At 42.5% G+C, this 21,145-nt stretch overlaps 1 protein-coding gene across 5 annotated transcripts in view; it reads left to right on the plus strand.

The window, feature by feature from the left end:
• LOC139756501 (uncharacterized) overlaps nucleotides 1-21,145 on the plus strand; it is a 192,685-nt gene that overhangs the window by 67,081 nt on the left and 104,459 nt on the right. For all 5 annotated transcript variants that reach the window (XM_071675945.1, XM_071675944.1, XM_071675943.1 and 2 more), the window contains one exon: nucleotides 14,559-14,780. In XM_071675945.1, the coding sequence (XP_071532046.1) occupies nucleotides 14,559-14,780 (222 nt within the window). The remainder of the gene's footprint in view (nucleotides 1-14,558; nucleotides 14,781-21,145) is intronic.

Here is a 21,145-nt window from a genome sequence, read left to right on the forward strand (position 1 = left end):
TGTGGTTTCGGTGCATTATTACATGACAGTGAGAGAATGAGTGTGAACGAATGTTGCCTTTGTTGTCTTTTCCTAGCGCTACCTCATGCATATGAAGGGGAGGGGGTTGTTATTTCACATGTGGTGGGGTGGCGATGGGAATGAATAAAGGCAAACAGTATGAACTATGTACATGTGTATATGTGTATATGTCTGTGTGTGTATATATATATGTATACATTGAGAAGTATAGGTATGTATATTTGCGTGTGTGGACGTGTATGTATATACATGTGTATGTGGATGGGTCCCAATGGGCCATTCTTTTGTCTGTTTCCTTGCGCTACCTCGCTGACGCGGGAGACAGCGACCAAGCAAAATAAAATAAAAAATATATAAAAAAAGAAGTTGTATGCAGCTTTTTATGGATCTGGAGAATACGTATGACAGAGTCAAGTTGAATGCTTTGTAGGATGTGTTAATGTTATTTGGTATAAGGGGAAACTGTTGGTTGGTGTAAAAAGCCTTCTAATGAGGAGCAAATGTGTGTGTAAGAGTGGATGGAGAGCTAAGCAAAAGTTTTGGGACACATGTAAGTGTCAGGCAGGGCTGTGTGATTTCGCTGTAGCTTTTAATATATATAGTACGAATGACTGGGAGATGTATAAAAGAAAGAGGCAGGAGGTCAAGAGAAAGGTGCAAGAGGTGAGAAATAGGCAAATGAGGGTTGGGGTGAGAGAGTCATTAGATTTTAGGGAGAATAAAAAGATGTTTTGGAAGGAGGTAAATAAAGTGTGTAAGACAAGAGAACAAATGGGAATGTTGGTGAAGGGGGCTAATGGGGAGGTAATAACAAGTAGAGGTGAAGTGAGAAGGAGATGGAGTGATTATTTTGAAGGTTTGTTGAATGTTTGATGATAGAGTGGCAGATATAGGGTGTTTTGGTCGAGGTGCTGTGCAGACTGAGAGGGTCAGGAAGAATGGTTTGGTAAACGGAGAAGAGGTAGTGAAAGCTTTGTGGAAGATGAAAGCCGGCAAGGTGGCAGATGTGGATGGTATTGCCATGGAATTTTTAAAAAAGGGGGCGACTTTGTTGTTGACTGGTTTGTAAGGATATTCAGTGTATGTATGGTTCATGGCAAAGTGCGTGAGGATTGGCAGAATGCATGCAAAGTGCCATTGTATAAAGTCAAAGGGGATGAAGGTGAGTGCTCAAATTACAGAGGCATGAGTTTTTTTTGAGTATTCCTGGGAAATTATATGGAAGGGTATTGATTGAGAGGGTAAAGGCAAGTACAGAGCATCAGATTGGGGAAGAGCAATGTGGTTTCAGAAGTGGTAGAGGATGTGTGGATCAGGTGTTTGCTTTGAAGAATGTATGTGAGAAATTCTTAGAAAAACAGATGGATTTTTATCTAGCATATATGGATCTGGAGAAGTCATATGATAGATAGGATAGAGATGCTTTGTGGAAGGTATTAAGAGTATATGATGTGGGAGGTAAGTTGCTGGAAGTAGTGGAAAGATTTAATCGAGGATGTAAGGCATGTGTTTGAGTACGAAGAGAGGAAAGAGATTGGTTCCCAGCGAATGTCGGTTTGTGGCAGGGGTGCGTGATGTCTTCATGGCTGTTCTAATTTGTTTATGGACGTGGTTGTTAGGGAGGTGAATGCAAGAGTTTTGGAAAAGGGGCAAGGATGCAGTCTGTTTTAGATGAGAGGGCTTAGGAAGTGAGTCAGTTGTTTGTTGATGATACAGTGCTGGTGGCTGATTTGTGTGAGAAACTGCAGAAGTTGGTGACTGAGTTTGGTAAAGTGTGTGAAAGAAGAAAGTTGAGAGTAAATGTGAATAAGAGCAAGGTTATTAGTTTGAGTTGGGTTGAGGCACAACTTAATTGGGAGGCAAGTTTGAATGGAGAAAATCTGGAGGAAGTGAAGTGTTAGGTATCTGGAAGTGGATTTAGCAGCGAGTGGAATCATGGAAGCGGAAGTGAGTCACAGGGTGGGGGGGGGATGAAGGTTCTGGGAGCATTGAAGAATGTGTGGAAGGGGTTGCTATTTCATATGTGGAAGGGTGGCGATGGGAATGGATGGAAGCAGCAAGTAGGAATATGTACATGTGTATATATGTCTGTGTATGTATATGTATGTGTACATTGAAATGTATAGTTATGTATATGTGCGCACGTGGGTGGTTATGTATATACATGTGTATGTGGATGGGTTAGGCTGTTTTTTCGTCTGTTTCATTGTGCTACCTTGCTAATGTGGGAGACAGCAATTAGGTAAAATGAATATGAATAATATATATATTATTATTATTTTATAATATTTAATTGCTGGTTCCCGCTTCAGTGAGGTAGCGCAAGGAAAAAGACAAAGACTGTCCCATCCACCCACATACACACACACACACACACACACACACATATATATATATATATTTTTTTTTTTTTTTTTTTTTTTTTTTGCTTTGTCGCTGTCTCCCGCGTTTGCGAGGTAGCGCAAGGAAACAGACGAAAGAAATGGCCCAACCCACCCCCATACACATGTATATACATACGTCCACACACGCAAATATACATACCTACACAGCTTTCCATGGTATACCCCAGACGCTTCACATGCCTGATTTAATCCACTGACAGCACATCAACCCCGGTATACCACATCGCTCCAATTCACTCTATTCCTTGCCCTCCTTTCACCCTCCTGCATGTTCAGGCCCCAATCACACAAAATCTTTTTCACTCCATATATATATATATATATATATATATTTTTTTTTTTTTTTTTTTTTTTATACTTTGTCGCTGTCTCCCGCGTTTGCGAGGTAGCGCAAGGAAACAGACGAAAGAAATGGCCCAACCCCCCCCATACACATGTACATACACACGTCCACACACGCAAATATACATACCTACACAGCCTTCCATGGTTTACCCCAGACGCTTCACATGCCTTGATTCAATCCACTGACAGCACGTCAACCCCTGTATACCACATCGCTCCAATTCACTCTATTCCTTGCCCTCCTTTCACCCTCCTGCATGTTCAGGCCCCGATCACACAAAATCCTTTTCACTCCATCTTTCCACCTCCAATTTGGTCTCCCTCTTCTCCTCGTTCCCTCCACCTCCGACACATATATCCTCTTGGTCAATCTTTCCTCACTCATTCTCTCCATGTGCCCAAACCATTTCAAAACACCCTCTTCTGCTCTCTCAACCACGCTCTTTTTATTTCCACACATCTCTCTTACCCTTACGTTGCTTACTCGATCAAACCACCTCACACCACACATTGTCCTCAAACATCTCATTTCCAGCACATCCATCCTCCTGCGCACAACTCTATCCATAGCCCACGCCTCGCAACCATACAACATTGTTGGAACTACTATTCCTTCAAACATACCCATTTTTGCTTTCCGGGATAATGTTCTCGACTTCCACACATTTTTCAAGGCTCCCAAAATTTTCGCCCCCTCCCCCACCCTATGATCCACTTCCGCTTCCATGGTTCCATCCGCTGACAGATCCACTCCCAGATATCTAAAACACTTCACTTCCTCCAGCCTCTCACCATTCAAACTCACCTCCCAATATATATATATATATATATATATATATATATATATATATATATATATATATATATATTGATTCCTCGCAAATGCGGGAGACAGCGACAAAGTAAAAAAAAAAAAAAAAAATATATTGATTCAATCCACTGACAGCATGTCAACCCCGGTATACCACATCGATCCAATTCACTCTATTCCTTGCCTGCCTTTCACCCTCCTGCATGTTCAGGCCCCAATCACTCAAAATCTTTTTCACTCCATCTTTCCACCTCCAATTTGGTCTCCCACTTCTCGTTCCCTCCACCTCCGACACATATATCCTCTTTGTCAATCTTTCCTCACTCATTCTCTCTATGTGCCCAAACCATTTCAAAACACCCTCTTCTGCTCTCTCAACCACACTCTTCTTATTTCCACACATCTCTCTTACCCTTACATTACTAACTCGATCAAACCACCTCACACCACACATTGTCCTCAAACATCTCATTTCCAGCACATCCACCCTCCTGCGCACAACTCTATCCATAGCCCACGCCTCACAACCATACAACATTGTTGGAACCACTATTCCTTCAAACATACCCATTTTTGCTTTCTGAGATAATGTTCTCGACTTCCACACATTTTTCAAGGCTCCCAGAATTTTCGCTCCCTCCCCCACCCTATGATTCACTTCCGTTCCATGGTTCCATCCGCTGCCAGATCCACTCCCAGATATCTAAAACACTTTACTTCCTCCAGTTTTTCTCCATTCAAACTTACCTCCCAATTGACTTGACCCTCAACCCTACTGTACTTAATAACCTTGCTCTTATTCACATTTACTCTTAACTTTCTTCTTTCACACACTTTACCAAACTCAGTCACCAGCTTCTGCAGTTTCTCACATGAATCAGCCACCAGTGCTGTATCATCAGCGAACAACAACTGACTCATTTCCCATGTTCTCTCATCCACAACAGACTTCATACTTGCCCCTCTTTCCAAAACTCTTGCATTCACCTCCCTAACAGCCCCATCCATAAACAAATTAAACAACCATTGAGACATCACACACCCCTGCTGCAAACCTACATTCACTGAGAACCAATCACTTTCCTCTCTTCCTACACGTACACATGCCTTACATCCTCGATAAAAACTTTTCACTGCTTCTAACAAATTGCCACCCACACCATATATTCTTAATACCTTCCACAGAGCATCTCTATCAACTCTATCATATGCCTTCTCCAGATCCATAAATGCTACATATATATATATATATATATATATATATATATATATATATATATATATATATATATATATATATATATATATTATTTATTTATATGTTTATTATACTCTGTCGCTGTCTCCCGCGTCTGCGAGGTAGCGCAAGGAAACAGACGAAAGAAATGGCCCAACCCCCCCCATACACATGTATATACATACGTCCACACACGCAAATATACATACCTACACAGCTTTCCATGGTTTACCCCAGACGCTTCACATGCCTTGATTCAATCCACTGACAGCATGTCAACCCCGGTATACCACATCGCTCCAATTCACTCTATTGCCCTCCTTTCACCCTCCTGCATGTTCAGGCCCCGATCACACAAAATCTTTTTCACTCCATCTTTCCACCTCCAATTTGGTCTCCCTCTTCTCCTCGTTCCCTCCACCTCCGACACATATATCCTCTTGGTCAATCTTTCCTCACTCATTCTCTCCATGTGCCCAAACCACTTCAAAACACCCTCTTCTGCTCTCTCAACCACGCTCTTTTTATTTCCACACATCTCTCTTACCCTTACGTTACTCACTCGATCAAACCACCTCACACCACACATTGTCCTCAAACATCTCATTTCCAGCACATCCATCCTCCTGCGCACAACTCTATCCATAGCCCACGCCTCGCAACCATAAAACATTGTTGGAACCACTATTCCTTCAAACATACCCATTTTTGCTTTCCGAGATAATGTTCTCGACTTCCACACATTCTTCAAGGCCCCCAGAATTTTCGCCCCCTCCCCCACCCTATGATCCACTTCCGCTTCCATGGTTCCATCCGCTGCCAGATCCACTCCCAGATATCTAAAACACTTCACTTCCTCCAGTTTTTCTCCATTCAAACTCACCTCCCAATTGACTTGACCCTCAACCCTACTGTACCTAATAACCTTGCTCTTATTCACATTTACTCTTAACTTTCTTCTTCCACACACTTTACCAAACTCAGTCACCAGCTTCTGCAGTTTCTCACATGAATCAGCCACCAGCGCTGTATCATCAGCGAACAACAACTTACTCACTTCCCAAGCTCTCTCATCCCCAACAGACTTCATACTTGCCCCTCTTTCCAAAACTCTTGCATTTACCTCCCTAACAACCCCATCCATAAACAAATTAAACAACCATGGAGACATCACACACCCCTGCCGCAAACCTACATTCACTGAGAACCAATCACTTTCCTCTCTTCCTACACGTACACATGCCTTACATCCTTGATAAAAACTTTTCACTGCTTCTAACAACTTTCCTCCCACACCATATATTCTTAATACCTTCCACAGAGCATCTCTATCAACTCTATCATATGCCTTCTCCAGATCCATAAATGCTACATACAAATCCATTTGCTTTTCTAAGTATTTCTCACATACATTCTTCAAAGCAAACACCTGATCCACACATCCTCTACCACTTCTGAAACCACACTGCTCTTCCCCAATCTGATGCTCTGTACATGCCTTCACCCTCTCAATCAATACCCTCCCATATAATTTACCAGGAATACTCAACAAACTTATACCTCTGTAATTTGAGCACTCACGCTTATCCCCTTTGCCTTTGTACAATGGCACTATGCACGCATTCAGCCAATCCTCAGGCACCTCACCATGAGTCATACATACATTAAATAACCTTACCAACCAGTCAACAATACAGTCACCCCCTTTTTTTATAAATTCCACTGCAATACCTTCCAAACCTGCTGCCTTGCTGGCTTTCATCTTCTGCAAAGCTTTCACTATCTCTTCTCTGTTTACCAAATCATTTTCCCTAACCCTCTCACTTTGCACACCACCTCGACCAAAACACCCTATATCTGCCACTCTATCATCAAACACATTCAACAAACCTTCAAAATACTCACTCCATCTCCTTCTCACATCATATATATATATATATATATATATATATGACTGTATTGTTGACTGGTTGGTAAGGTTATTTAATGTATGTATGACTCATGGTGAGGTGCCTGAGGATTGGCTGAATGCGTGCATAGTGCCATTGTACAAAGGCAAAGGGGATAAGCGTGAGTGCTCAAATTACAGAGGTATAAGTTTGTTGAGTATTCCTGGTAAATTATATGGGAGGGTATTGATTGAGAGGGTGAAGGCATGTACAGAGCATCAGATTGGGGAAGAGCAGTGTGGTTTCAGAAGTGGTAGAGGATGTGTGGATCAGGTGTTTGCTTTGAAGAATGTAGGTGAGAAATACTTAGAAAAGCAAATGGATTTGTATGTAGCATTTATGGATCTGGAGAAGGCATATGATAGAGTTGATAGAGATGCTCTGTGGAAGGTATTAAGAATATATGGTGTGGGAGGAAAGTTGTTAGAAGCAGTGAAAAGTTTTTATCAAGGATGTAAGGCATGTGTACGTGTAGGAAGAGAGGAAAGTGATTGGTTCTCAGTGAATGTAGGTTTGCGGCAGGGGTGTGTGATGTCTCCATGGTTGTTTAATTTGTTTATGGATGGGGTTGTTAGGGAGGTAAATGCAAGAGTTTTGGAAAGAGGGGCAAGTATGAAGTCTGTTGGGGATGAGAGAGCTTGGGAAGTGAGTCAGTTGCTGTTCGCTGATGATACAGCGCTGGTGGCTGATTCATGTGAGAAACTGCAGAAGCTGGTGACTGAGTTCGGTAAAGTGTGTGGAAGAAGAAAGTTAAGAGTAAATGTGAATAAGAGCAAGGTTATTAGGTACAGTAGGGTTGAGGGTCAAGTCAATTGGGAGGTGAGTTTGAATGGAGTAAAACTGGAGGAAGTGAAGTGTTTTAGATATCTGGAAGTGGATCTGGCAGCGGATGGAACCATGGAAGCGGAAGTGGATCATAGGGTGGGGGAGGGGCGAAAATTCTGGGGGCCTTGAAGAATGTGTGGAAGTCGAGAACATTATCTCGGAAAGCAAAAATGGGTATGTTTGAAGGGATAGTGGTTCCAACAATGTTGTATGGTTGCGAGGCGTGGGATATGGATAGAGTTGTGCGCAGGAGGATGGATGTGCTGGAAATGAGATGTTTGAGGACAATGTGTGGTGTGAGGTGGTTTGATCGAGTGAGTAACGTAAGGGTAAGAGAGATGTGTGGAAATAAAAAGAGCGTGGTTGAGAGAGCAGAAGAGGGTGTTTTGAAGTGGTTTGGGCACATGGAGAGAATGAGTGAGGAAAGATTGACCAAGAGGATATATGTGTCGGAGGTGGAGGGAACGAGGAGAAGAGGGAGACCAAATTGGAGGTGGAAAGATGGAGTGAAAAAGATTTTGTGTGATCGGGGCCTGAACATGCAGGAGGGTGAAAGGAGGGCAAGGAATAGAGTGATTTGGAGCGATGTGGTATACCGGGGTTGACGTGCTGTCAGTGGATTGAATCAAGGCATGTGAAGCGTCTGGGGTAAACCATGGAAAGCTGTGTAGGTATGTATATTTGCGTGTGTGGACGTATGTATATACATGTGTATGGGGGGGGTTGGGCCATTTCTTTCGTCTGTTTCCTTGCGCTACCTCACAAACGCGGGAGACAGCGACAAAGTATAATAAAAATAAAATATAATATATATTTGTTTTTTTTTTTGCTTTGTCGCTGTCTCCCGCGTTTGCGAGGTAGCGCAAGGAAACAGACGAAAGAAATGGCCCAACCCACCCCATACACATGTATATACATACGTCCACACACGCAAATATACATACCTACACAGCTTTCCATGGTTTACCCCAGACGCTTCACATGCCTTGATTCAATCCACTGACAGCACGTCAACCCCGGTATACCACATCGCTCCAATTCACTCTATTCCTTGCCCTCCTTTCACCCTCCTGCATGTTCAGGCCCCGATCACATAAAATCTTTTTCACTCCATCTTTCCACCTCCAATTTGGTCTCCCTCTTCTCCTCGTTCCCTCCACCTCCGACACACATATCCTCTTGGTCAATCTTTCCTCACTCATTTTCTCCATGTGCCCAAACCATTTCAAAACACCCTCTTCTGCTCTCTCAACCACGCTCTTTTTATTTCCACACATCTCTCTTACCCTTATGTTACTTACTCGATCAAACCACCTCACACCACACATTGTCCTCAAACATCTCATTTCCAGCACATCCATCCTCCTGTGCACAACTCTATCCATAGCCCACGCCTCGCAACCATACAACATTGTTGGAACCACTATTCCTTCAAACATACCCATTTTTGCTTTCCGAGATAATGTTCTCGACTTCCACACATTCTTCAAGGCTCCCAGAATTTTCGCCCCCTCCCCCACCCTATGATCCACTTCCGCTTCCATGGTTCCATCCGCTGCCAGATCCACTTCCAGATATCTAAAACACTTCACTTCCTCCAGTTTTACTCCATTCAAACTCACCTCCCAATTGACTTGACCCTCAACCCTACTGTACCTAATAACCTTGCTCTTATTCACATTTACTCTTAACTTTCTTCTTCCACACACTTTACCGAACTCAGTCACCAGCTGACTCACTTCCCAAGCTCTCTCATCCCCAACAGACTTCATAATCGCCCCTCTTTCCAAAACTCTTGCATTCACCTCCCTAACAACCCCATCCATAAACAAATTAAACAACCATGGAGACATCACACACCCCTGCCGCAAACCTACATTCACTGAGAACCAATCACTTTCCTCTCTTCCTACACATACACATGCCTTACATCCTCGATAAAAACTTTTCACTGCTTCTAACAACTTGCCTCCCACACCATATATTCTTAATACCTTCCACAGAGCATCTCTATCAACTCTATCATATGCCTTCTCCAGATCCATAAATGCTACATACAAATCCATTTGCTTTTCTAAGTATTTCTCACATACATTCTTCAAAGCAAACACCTGCTCCACACATCCTCTACCACTTCTGAAACCACACTGCTCTTCCCCAATCTGATGCTCTGTACATGCCTTCACCCTCTCAATCAATACCCTCCCATGTAATTTACCAGGAATACTCAACAAACTTATACCTCTGTAATTTGAGCACTCACTCTTATCCCCTTTGCCTTTGTACAATGGCACTATGCACGCATTCCGCCAATCTTCAGGCACCTCACCATGAGTCATACATACATTGAATAACCTTACCAACCAGTCAACAATACAGTCACCCCCTTTTTTAATAAATTCCACTGCAATACCATCCAAACCTGCTGCCTTGCCGGCTTTCATCTTCCGCAAAGCTTTTACTACCTCTTCTCTGTTTACCAAATCATTTTCCCTAACCCTCTCACTTTGCACACCACCTCGACCAAAACACCCTATATCTGCCACTCTATCATGAAACACATTCAACAAACCTTCAAAATACTCACTCCATCTCCTTCTCACAACACCACTACTTGTTATCACCTCCCCATTTGCGCCCATCACTGAAGTTCCCATTTGCTCCCTTGTCTTACGCACTTTATTTACCTCCTTCCAGAACATCTTTTTATTCTCCCTAAAATTTAATGATACTCTCTCACCCCAACTCTCATTTGCCCTTTTTTTCACCTCTTGCACCTTTCTCTTGACCTCCTGTCTCTTTCTTTTATACATCTCCCACTCAATTGCATTTTTTCCCTGCAAAAATCGTCCAAATGCCTCTCTCTTCTCTTTCACTAATACTCTTACTTCTTCATCCCACCACTCACTACCCTTTCTAATCAACCCACCTCCCACTCTTCTCATGCCACAAGCATCTTTTGTGCAATCCATCACTGATTCCCTAAATACATCCCATTCCTCCCCCACTCCCCTTACTTCCATTGTTCTCACCTTTTTCCATTCTGTACTCAGTCTCTCCTGGTACTTCCTCACACAAGTCTCCTTCCCAAGCTCACTTACTCTCACCACCCTCTTCACCCCAACATTCACTCTTCTTTTCTGAAAACCCATACAAATCTTCACCTTAGCCTGCACAAGATAATGATCAGACATCCCTCCAGTTGCACCTCTCAGCACATTAACATCCAAAAGTGTCTCTTTCGTGCGCCTGTCAATTAACACGTAATCCAATAACGCTCTCTGGCCATCTCTCCTACTTACATAAGTATACTTATGTATATCTCGCTTTTTAAACCAGGTATTTCCAATCATCAGTCCTTTTTCAGCACATAAATCTACAAGCTCTTCACCATTTCCATTTACAACACTGAACACCCCATGTATACCAATTATTCCCTCAACTGCCACATTACTCACCTTTGCATTCAAATCACCCATCACTATAACCCGGTCTCGTGCATCAAAACCACTAAAGTTAAGAGTAAATGTCAATAAGAGCAAGGTTATTAGGTACAGTAGGGTTGAGGGTCAAGTCAATTGGGAGGTGAGTTTGAATGGTGAGAGGCTGGAGGAAGTGAAGTGTTTTAGATATCTGGGAGTGGATCTGTCAGCGGATGGAACCATGGAAGCGGAAGTGGATCATAGGGTGGGGGAGGGGGCGAAAATTTTGGGAGCCTTGAAAAATGTGTGGAAGTCGAGAACATTATCCCGGAAAGCAAAAATGGGTATGTTTGAAGGAATAGTAGTTCCAACAATGTTGTATGGTTGCGAGGCGTGGGCTATGGATAGAGTTGTGCGTAGGAGGATGGATGTGCTGGAAATGAGATGTTTGAGGACAATGTGTGGTGTGAGGTGGTTTGATCGAGTAAGTAACGTAAGGGTAAGAGAGATGTGTGGAAATAAAAAGAGCGTGGTTGAGAGAGCAGAAGAGGGTGTTTTGAAGTGGTTTGGGCACATGGAGAGAATGAGTGAGGAAAGATTGACCAAGAGGATATATGTGTCGGAGGTGGAGGGAACGAGGAGAAGAGGGAGACCAAATTGGAGGTGGAAAGATGGAGTGAAAAGGATTTTGTGTGATCGGGGCCTGAACATGCAGGAGGGTGAAAGGAGGGCAAGGAATAGAGTGAATTGGAGCGATGTGGTATACAGGGGTTGACGTGCTGTCAGTGGATTGAATCAAGGCATGTGAAGCGTCTGGGGTAAACCATGGAAAGCTGTGTAGGTATGTATATTTGCGTGTGTGGACGTGTGTATGTACATGTGTATGGGGGGGGTTGGGCCATTTCTTTCGTCTGTTTCCTTGCGCTACCTCGCAAACGCGGGAGACAGCGACAAAGTATAAAAAAAAAAAAAAAAAAAAAAAAAAAATATATATATATATATGAGAGTAAGTGAGCTTGGGAAGGAGACTTGTTTGAGGAAGTACCAGGAGAGACTGAGTACAGAATGGAAAAAGATGAGAACAAAGGAGGTAAGGGGAGTGGGGGAGGAATGGGATGTATTAAGGAAGCAGTGATGGCTTGCGCAAAAGATGCTTGTGGCATGAGAAGCGTGGGAGGTGGGTTGATTAGAAAGGGTAGTGAGTGGTGGGATGAAGAAGTAAGATTATTAGTGAAAGAGAAGAGAGAGGCATTTGGATGATTTTTGCAGGGAAAAAATGCAAATGAGTGGGAGATGTATAAATGAAAGAGACAGGAGGCCAAAAGAATGGTGCAAGAGGTGAAAAAGAGGGCAAATGAGAGTTGGGGTGAGAGAGTATCATTAAATTTTAGGGAGAATAAAAAGATGTTTTGGAAGGAGGTAAATAAAGTGTGTAAAACAAGGTAGCAAATGGGAACTCCAGTGAAGGGGGCTAATGGGGAGGTGATAACAAGTAGTGGTGATGTGAGAAGGAGATGGAGTGAGTATTTTGAAGGTTTGTTGAATGTGTTTGATGATAGAGTGGCAGATACAGGGTGTTTTGGTCGAGGTGGTGTGCAAAGTGAGAGGGTTAGGGAAAATGATTTGGTAAACAGAGAAGGCATGTACAGAGCATCAGATTGGGGAAGAGCAGTGTGGTTTCAGAAGTGGTAGAGGATATGTGGATCAGGTGTTTGCTTTGAAGAATGTATGTGAGAAATACTTAGAAAAGCAAATGGATTTGTATGTAGCATTTATGGATCTGGAGAAGGCGTATGATAGAGCTGATAGAGAAGCTCTGTGGAAAGTACGAAGAATATATGGTGTGGGAGGCAAGTTGTTAGAAGCAGGGAAAAGTTTTTATCGAGGATGTAAGGCATGTGTACGTGTAGGAAGAGAGGAAAGTTATTGGTTCTCAGTGAATATAGGTTTGCGGCAGGGGTGTGTGAAGTCTCCATGGTTGTTTAATTTGTTTATGGATGGGGTTGTTAGGGAGGTGAATGCAAGAGTTTTGGAAAGAGGGGCAAGTATGTAGTCTGTTGTGGATGAGGGAGCTTGGGAAGTGAGTCAGTTGTTGTTCGCTGATGATACAGCACTGGTGGCAGATTCATGTGAGAAACTACAGAAGCTGGTGACTGAGTTTGGTAAAGTGTGTGAAAGAAAAAAGTTAAGAGTAAATGTAAATAAGAGCAAGGTTATTAGGTACAGTAGGGTTGAGGGTCAAGTCAATTGGGAGGTAAGTTTGAATGGAGAAAAACTGGAGGAAGTAAAGTGTTTTAGATATCTGGGAGTGGATCTGGCAGCGGATGGAACCATGGAAGCGGAAGTGAATCATAGGGTGGGGGAAGGGGCGAAAATCCTGGGAGCCTTGAAGAATCTGTGGAAGTCGAGAACATTATCTCGGAAAGCAAAAATGGGTATGTTTGAAGGAATAGTCGTTCCAATAATGTTGTATGGTTGCGAGGCGTGGGGTATGGATAGAGTTGTGCGCAAGAGGGTGGACGTGCTGGAAATGACATGTTTGAGGACAATATGTGGTGAGAGGTGGTTTGATCGAGTAAGTAATGTAAGGGTAAGAGAGATGTGTGGAAATAAGAAGAGTGTGGTTGAGAGAGCAGAAGAGGGTGTTTTGAAATGGTTTGGGCACATGGAGAGAATGAGTGAGGAAAGATTGACTAAGAGGATATATGTGTCAGAGGTGGAGGGAACGAGAAGTTGGAGACCAAATTGGAGTGGAAAGATGGAGTGAAAAAGATTTTGAGTGATCGGGGCCTGAACATGCAGGAGGGTGAAAGGTGTGGAAGGAATAGAGTGAATTGGATCGATGTGGTATACCGGGGTCGATGTGCTGTTAATGGATTGAATCGGCATGTGAAGCGTCTGGGGTAAACCATGGAAAGTTGTGTGGGGCCTGGATGTGGAAAGGGAGCTGTGGTTTCGGGCATTATTGCATGACAGCTAGAGACTGAGTGTGAACGAATGGGGCCTTTGTTGTCTTTTCCTAGCACTACCTTGCACACATGAGGGGGGAGGGGGATGTTATTCCATGTGTGGCGAGGTGGCGATGGGAATACATAAAGGCAGACAGTATGAATTATGTACATGTGTATATATGTATATGTCTGTGTGTGTATATATATGTATACATTGAGATGTATAGGTATGTATATTTGCGTGTGTGGACGTGTATGTATATACATGTGTATGCGGGTGGGTTGGGCCATATCTTTCGTCTGTTTCCTTGTGCTACCTCGCAGATGCGGGAGACAGCGATAAAGCAAAATAAATATAAATATAATAAATAAATGTTAGCACTTTTAGCTTGCTCCGTTAAGTGTATGACATGAATGTGTGTAGGTCTCTACTTTTGCTGAAGTGAAATTATCATCCACATGTTTGGAAAAAGAATGCACAGAAATCCATTCATTCATGTTTATCTCATGCTCTTTTGCCGTTAGGATCTGGTGACCAGCTGCCTTTGATAGATTCACTTATAACTTTTTTACGTTTTGCTTTTTTTCACAGATTTGAAGTTTCGGTACCAAGACTTACGAGACAAGAAACGTATTTTGTGCCGTCAGTTTTCCCTCTTCAGTGTAGAATTGCCACTTTTTATTGACCTTATGTGGGATTGCCCTGTATTTGATAAAAGTGGTGATGATGACTGGGATCTTGAACTTACTGTTATCAGCAATGAGGGAAAAGGTGGAACTTACATTTTCAAGAACCCTGAAGAATTTAGGATTGGTGAGTTATGACAGTGTTTAATTCATACTGATGTTTGAATGATGTATGGTTGTATCCTTTGAGCAAAGTCATCATTTTTTCTTCTGTTACATAGTTCTTTAATAAGTCATGTAATATAGTTGGTGAGGTCGATAAACCCATAACAAATGATATGACAAGCACATTAGATGCATGCAAAAATGAAAAGTAACTGTAATGTGTCCATGAAAGCTGTATTGGAAATTGTAACGAAAATAATGCTACAGATGAAAATGTCAAATCCAGCATTTCAAAACTTTTAGCTTCAAAAATTGGCACCTGCTAGGGTAGTTGTGCTTAGAGAAACCCCCAGCACTTCTACATTTGCATATACAATATCACCAACATAATCTGTCATGACTGTTGCTGCCTTTTATATTTAACTACTGCAAGTTATTATTCTTTAAAAGTTGAATAAATTTGTGTAGGGAAAAAAAAGTCCACAGATTGCATTATGATTTACTTGATTTGTTGTCGAGTCCCCTTAGTGCTCAGTGAAATGGTAGGTGCTGCCTAAGTATCCACAAGATGCCACTTAGTTTTAAACTTTTTTTTTCTGCTGCTGTTGCACTTTTTTCTGCATTTTTCCCTTAATGTGGTATTGAGCAAGCATACCAGTGCTAATGGTATAAAAAGAGAGCATGTATTACTTACATCAGTACCATTTTAATTGAAATGTGCTCTGTTTGAGAGAGGGAGGTGACAGTGTGGTAGAAAGAAGTAGGGATATGTTTGGTGTGAAGGGAGGTGAGGTGTGATGGGCAGTGTTGATGATGTGGTTGGTGAAGATGACACAGGGTTGGCAGTGTTAGTGATGTGTGTGGGAGGAGACATGAGAGTGTGTTGGGCACTGGTAATGATGTGTATGAGGAGTGAGGTTGTAGTGTGGTAGGCAGCATTGGGATTGTGTATGGTGGGGGGGGGATGATAGAGATGGATGTGGTAGCAATGTGTGAGATGATGGAGATGAGAGTATGGTGAACAGTGGCAGCAGTTTTGGGGGCAGGGAGACGAGATTGGCAGGAAGCAGTAGCAGCATGTGAAGGAATGGAAGCAACAGTGTGGCAGGCAGTGGTAGTGATATGTGAGGGAAGTGGAATGATATTGTGATGGGGAGCAGTAGTGAAGTATACGGGAAAGGAGGTGACATAGTGGTAAGCATCAGTAGTGATATGTATGGGAAGGGAACCTAGGGTATTGTAGGCATTTATGGCAATGTTTGTTGGGAAGAAGGTGACAATGTGATTGGCAGCTGTAGTGATCTGTATAGGGAGGGAGATGACAGTGTGGCCAATAGTGGTACTGATAATGTAGAAAAGGAGGAGACATTGTGTTGGAGGGCAGTAGTAAAGTGATGTGTATAGAGAGAGAGGTGACAGAGTAGCCAACATGGTACTGATGTTGGTAGAGAAGGAGACATTGCATTGGAGAGCAGTAGTGAAGTGATATGTGTGGGGAGGTAGGTAACTGTGGAGTGGGTAGCAGTGATGATATGAGTGGGGAGAGAGGCAAGATGGTTAAGTGTAGTGGTGGGAATTCTGTGTTGATAGGGAGATGACAGTGCGTCTGGCAGTGGTAGTGATGTATGTGGTTAAGGAGGTGATGGTGTTGGAGGCATTGGTAGAATTGTGTTTGGGGAGGGAGACAGCAGTGTGAGAAACATTGATAGTGGTGTGCATGGTGAGGGTGATGATTGTCTGGGGTCTGGGTGGCATAAGTAATGATGTGTGTTAGGAGGGAGGTGACAGTATTGTGGTAGGCAGCAATAGCACTGTGTGTAGGTAAGGAAGTGAAAGTGTGGTACCGGCAGTGGTAGTAGTGTGTGTTTGGTGATGGTGACAGTGTGGCAGGTGATGGTATTTATGTGTGAGGTGAAGGAGGTAATAGTGTAGCAGGCAGTTGAATAAGGAAAGGGAGGAGACAGTGTGAGGTGCAGTGGTAGTTGTGTGTATGGTAAGTGAGGCAGCATTGTGACAATCAGTAGCAGTAGCAATGTGCTTAGGGGGAACGTGGCAGTGTGGCTGTCATTAACAGTGATATGTATTTGTATTACCTATTTGGTGACTGAGTTTGGAAAAGTGTGCGAAAGGAGAAAGTTGAGAGTAAATGTGAATAAGAGCAAGGTTATTAGGTGCAGCAGGGTTGTGGGACTAGTTAGTTGGGATGCTAGTTTGAACAGACAAAAATTTGAGGAAGTGAAGTGTTTTAGATGTATGGGAGTGGACTCTGTAGGTAATCATTTACTTCCTTTCTGATTAATTTTGTGTGAGTTTTAGAAACCACATTTATTGGTAAAACAAGCCTGTTTCTTAGTGTAATTTCATTGTCTTCTTTCTTATCATAGGCATGACATTTGCCATTGTACATGTCTTTGGAACTACCTCTTTTTCTTGTGTCCAATTGAACAGTATTTCAAGAAGCTAGCAAGTGCCACTGCTCATTCTTTCAACATACTTGGAGGGATTTCATCTGGCTCCTGAGCCTCCTATGAGTAAAGTTGTTTTGATAGCCTGATTATATAGTTTCTATTAATCTGTATGATTTCTGAGACTTCTACCGTTCTCCCATCTTTCTGACACTATTGTACAGAGTATCATTCTTTACAGTGAAAAACACTTCTAGGTTTGGCTTCTTGTTCCTCACATATTTCCTTGTTTTCCTCAAGAGTTCTTCCCTCCGAGTCCCATGGCATGAGTGGTTGTTCTTAAACCAGTAGTATGCCCCAGTAAACATTTGGAAAAGCTTCCAGACATGTTTTGTCATATCTGCAACACGCACTTTAAAACTTCTTTATTCCTCCCTCAGTACCTTGCCATGCCATTCCTTGCCCTCCTGTATCATTCTAATGCTGTCTGGCCACAGTGTCGTCTATATCCTGTCCACAGTTCATTCCTGAGTTTCTCTCACTTTTGTCATTTCATGTTGAATGATGCCGCTTTCCACTTCTTTCTTCCTCCTGTTTTAGAGTCCCATAGTACCCAGGTCCTGAATCCTTCATAGTAGATGTCCCCAAATCACTTAAAGCACTGGTCTGTACTTTTGTTGTAGACTCTCATTTTCTTATTCTGCTTTCACAAATATCTTGATCAGCTCTGTATAGTTGCCTCAATCGTAATTTCTCTTAGGGTCCTGTGCTTTCCCAGACTCCTCTCATGCTTCCTATTCCACCACATGTTGAAAATCAAGTAGTACATGATCACTTTAAGGTGCTTCATATTTGATGTACTATATTTTCATGCTGTTTTGTGAAAAGATGAGGTCTTGCAATGATGAAATGTCTTCTTCTAAGATCTCATAAGCTTCATAACATGCCAGTACAGGATTTGAGGAACTTGTATCTCTATGTCTCCGTGTCTTCATTAACATCTAAGTTCTACGAGCCTGTTTCAGTGTAATTGAAAAACCCTTGTTATCATTAATTTATCAATTTTGTTAAGGGAGTGTCTCTACCTCTCCCACTATCTTGATTGTCATTTCATTGTTACCATTGTACATTTTTTCTGGGTTACTGTAATTCCTTAGAGGATTGAAGACTAACAGCATCATAGTACACATTAATCCCACTGTATTGTCTGAATGTGCCATTTATTGATTTCTTTTCATTTTCATACTATTCGCATGTGGCATGAGAAGCGTGGGAGGTGGGTTGATTAGAAAGGGTAGTGAGTGGTGGGATGAAGAAGTAAGATTATTAGTGAAAGAGAAGAGAGAAGCATTTGGACGATTTTTGTAGGGAAAAAATACAATTGAGTGGGGGATGTATAAAAGAAAGAGACAGGAGGTCAAGAAAAAGGTGCAAGAGGTGAAAAAGAGGGCAAATGAGAGTTGGGGTGAGAGAGTATCATTAAATTTTAGAGAGAATAAAAAGATGTTCTGGAAGGAGGTAAATAAAGTGCGTAAGACAAGGGAGCAAATGGGAACTTCAGTGAAGGGCGCTAATGGGGAGGTGATAATAAGTAGTGGTGATGTGAGAAGGAGATGGAGTGAGTATTTTGAAGGTTTGTTGAATGTGTTTGATGATAGAGTGGCAGATATAGGGTGTCTTGGTCGAGGTGGTGTGCAAAGTGAGAGGGTTAGGGAAAATGATTTGGTTAGCAGAGAAGAGGTAGTAAAAGCTTTGCGGAAGATGAAAGCCAGCAAGGCAGCAGGTTTGGATGGTATTGCAGTGGAATTTATTAAAAAAGGGGGTGACTGTATTGTTGACTGGTTGGTAAGGTTATTTAATGTATATATGATTCATGGTGAGGTGCCTGAGGATTGGCGGAATGCGTGCATAGTGCCATTGTACAAAGGCAAAGGGGATAAGAGTGAGTGCTCAAATTACAGAGGTATAAGTTTGTTGAGTATTCCTGGTAAATTATATGGGAGGGTATTGATTGAGAGGGTGAAGGCATGTACAGAGCATCAGATTGGGGAAGAGCAGTGTGGTTTCAGAAGTGGTAGAGGATGTGTGGATCAGGTGTTTGCTTTGAAGAATGTATGTGAGAAATACTTAGAAAAGCAAATGGATTTGTATGTAGCATTTATGGATCTGAGGTATATAATAGAGTTGATAGAGATGCTCTGTGGAAGGTATTAAGAATATATGGTGTGGGAGGCAAGTTGTTAGAAGCAGTGAAAAGTTTTTATCGAGGATGTAAGGCATGTGTACGTGTAGGAAGAGAGGAAAGTGATTGGTTCTCAGTGAATGTAGGTTTGCGGCAGGGGTGTGTGATGTCACCATGGTTGTTTAATTTGTTTATGGATGGGGTTGTTAGGGAGGTGAATGCAAGAGTTTTGGAAAGAGGGGCAAGTATGAAGTCTGTTGTGGATGAGAGAGCTTGGGAAGTGTCAGTTGTTGTTCGCTGATGATACAGCGCTGATGGCTGATTCATGTGAGAAACTGCAGAAGCTGGTGACTGAGTTTGGTAAAGTGTGTGGACGAAGAAAGTTAAGAGTAAATGTGAAGAAGAGCAAGGTTATTAGGTACAGTAGGGTTGAGGGCCAAGTCAATTGGGAGGTAAGTTTGAATGGAGAAAAACTGGAGGAAGTAAAGTATTTTAGATATCTGGGAGTGGATCTGGCAGCGGATGGAACCATGGAAGCGGAAGTGAATCATAGGGTGGGGAAGGGGGCGAAAATCCTAGGAGCATTGAAGAATGTTTGGAAGTCGAGAACATTATCTCGGAAAGCAAAAATGGGTATGTTTGAAGAAATAGTGGTTCCAACAATGTTGTATGGTTGCGAGGCGTGGGCTATGGATAGAGTTGTGCGCAGAAGGGTGGATGTGCTGGAAATGAGATGTTTGAGGACAATATGTGGTGTGAGGTGGTTTGATCAAGTAAGTAATGTAAGGGTAAAGAGATGTGTGGAAATAAAAAGAGCGTGGTTGAGACAGCAGAAAAGGGTGTTTTGAAATGGTTTGGGCACATGGAGAGAATGAGTGAGGAAAGATTGACCAAGAGGATATATGTGGTGGAGGTGGAGGGAACGAGGAGAAGTGGGAGACCAAATTGGAGGTGGAAAGATGGAGTGAAAAAGATTTTGTGTGATCGGGGCCTGAACATGCAGGAGGGTGAAAGGAGGGCAAGGAATAGAGTGAATTGGATCGATGTGGTATACCGGGGTTGACGTGCTGTCAGTGGATTGAATCAGGGCATGTGAAGCGTCTGGGGTAAACCATGGAAAGTTGTGTGGGGCCTGGGTGTGGAAAGGGAGCTGTGGTTTCGGGCATTATTGCATGACAGCTGGAGATTGAGTGTGAATGAATGAGGCCTTTGTTATCTTTTCCTAGCGCTACCTCGCACACATGAGGGGGGAGGGGGATGGTATTCCATGTGTGGCGAGGTGGCGATGGGAATGAATAAAGGCAGACAGTGTGAATTGTGTGCATGGGTATATATGTATGTGTCTGTGTGTGTATATATGTGTGTACATTGAGATGTATAGGTATGTATACTTGCGTGTGTGGACGTGTGTGTATATACATGTGTATGGGGTGGGTTGGGCCATTTCTTTCTTCTGTTTCCTTGTGCTACCTTGCAAATGCGGGAGACAGCGACAAAGCAAAATATAAATAATAAAAAATACTATTCGCCATTTCCTGCGTTAGTGAGGTAGCTTTAAGAACAGAGGACTGGGCCTTTGAGGGAATATCCTCACCTGGCCCCCTTCTCTGTTCCTTCTTTTGGAGTTTACTTTTAGTGTATATACCTGTGTAACTGTTGAATGTTTTAGATAAAATTTTTAGGCTAAAATTGTGAGTTGACTCTTATGAATGATATTTCAGAGAGGTTGAAATGCATGGTCAGTAAGAGATTAAAAAAACAAATGAACAAACATTCTGTAGACAAAAGATATCAAAGAAT

The sequence above is a fragment of the Panulirus ornatus genome, chromosome 22 (genome assembly GCF_036320965.1).
Source record: "Panulirus ornatus isolate Po-2019 chromosome 22, ASM3632096v1, whole genome shotgun sequence".
In the NCBI taxonomy this organism is placed as follows: Eukaryota; Metazoa; Arthropoda; class Malacostraca; order Decapoda; family Palinuridae; genus Panulirus; species Panulirus ornatus.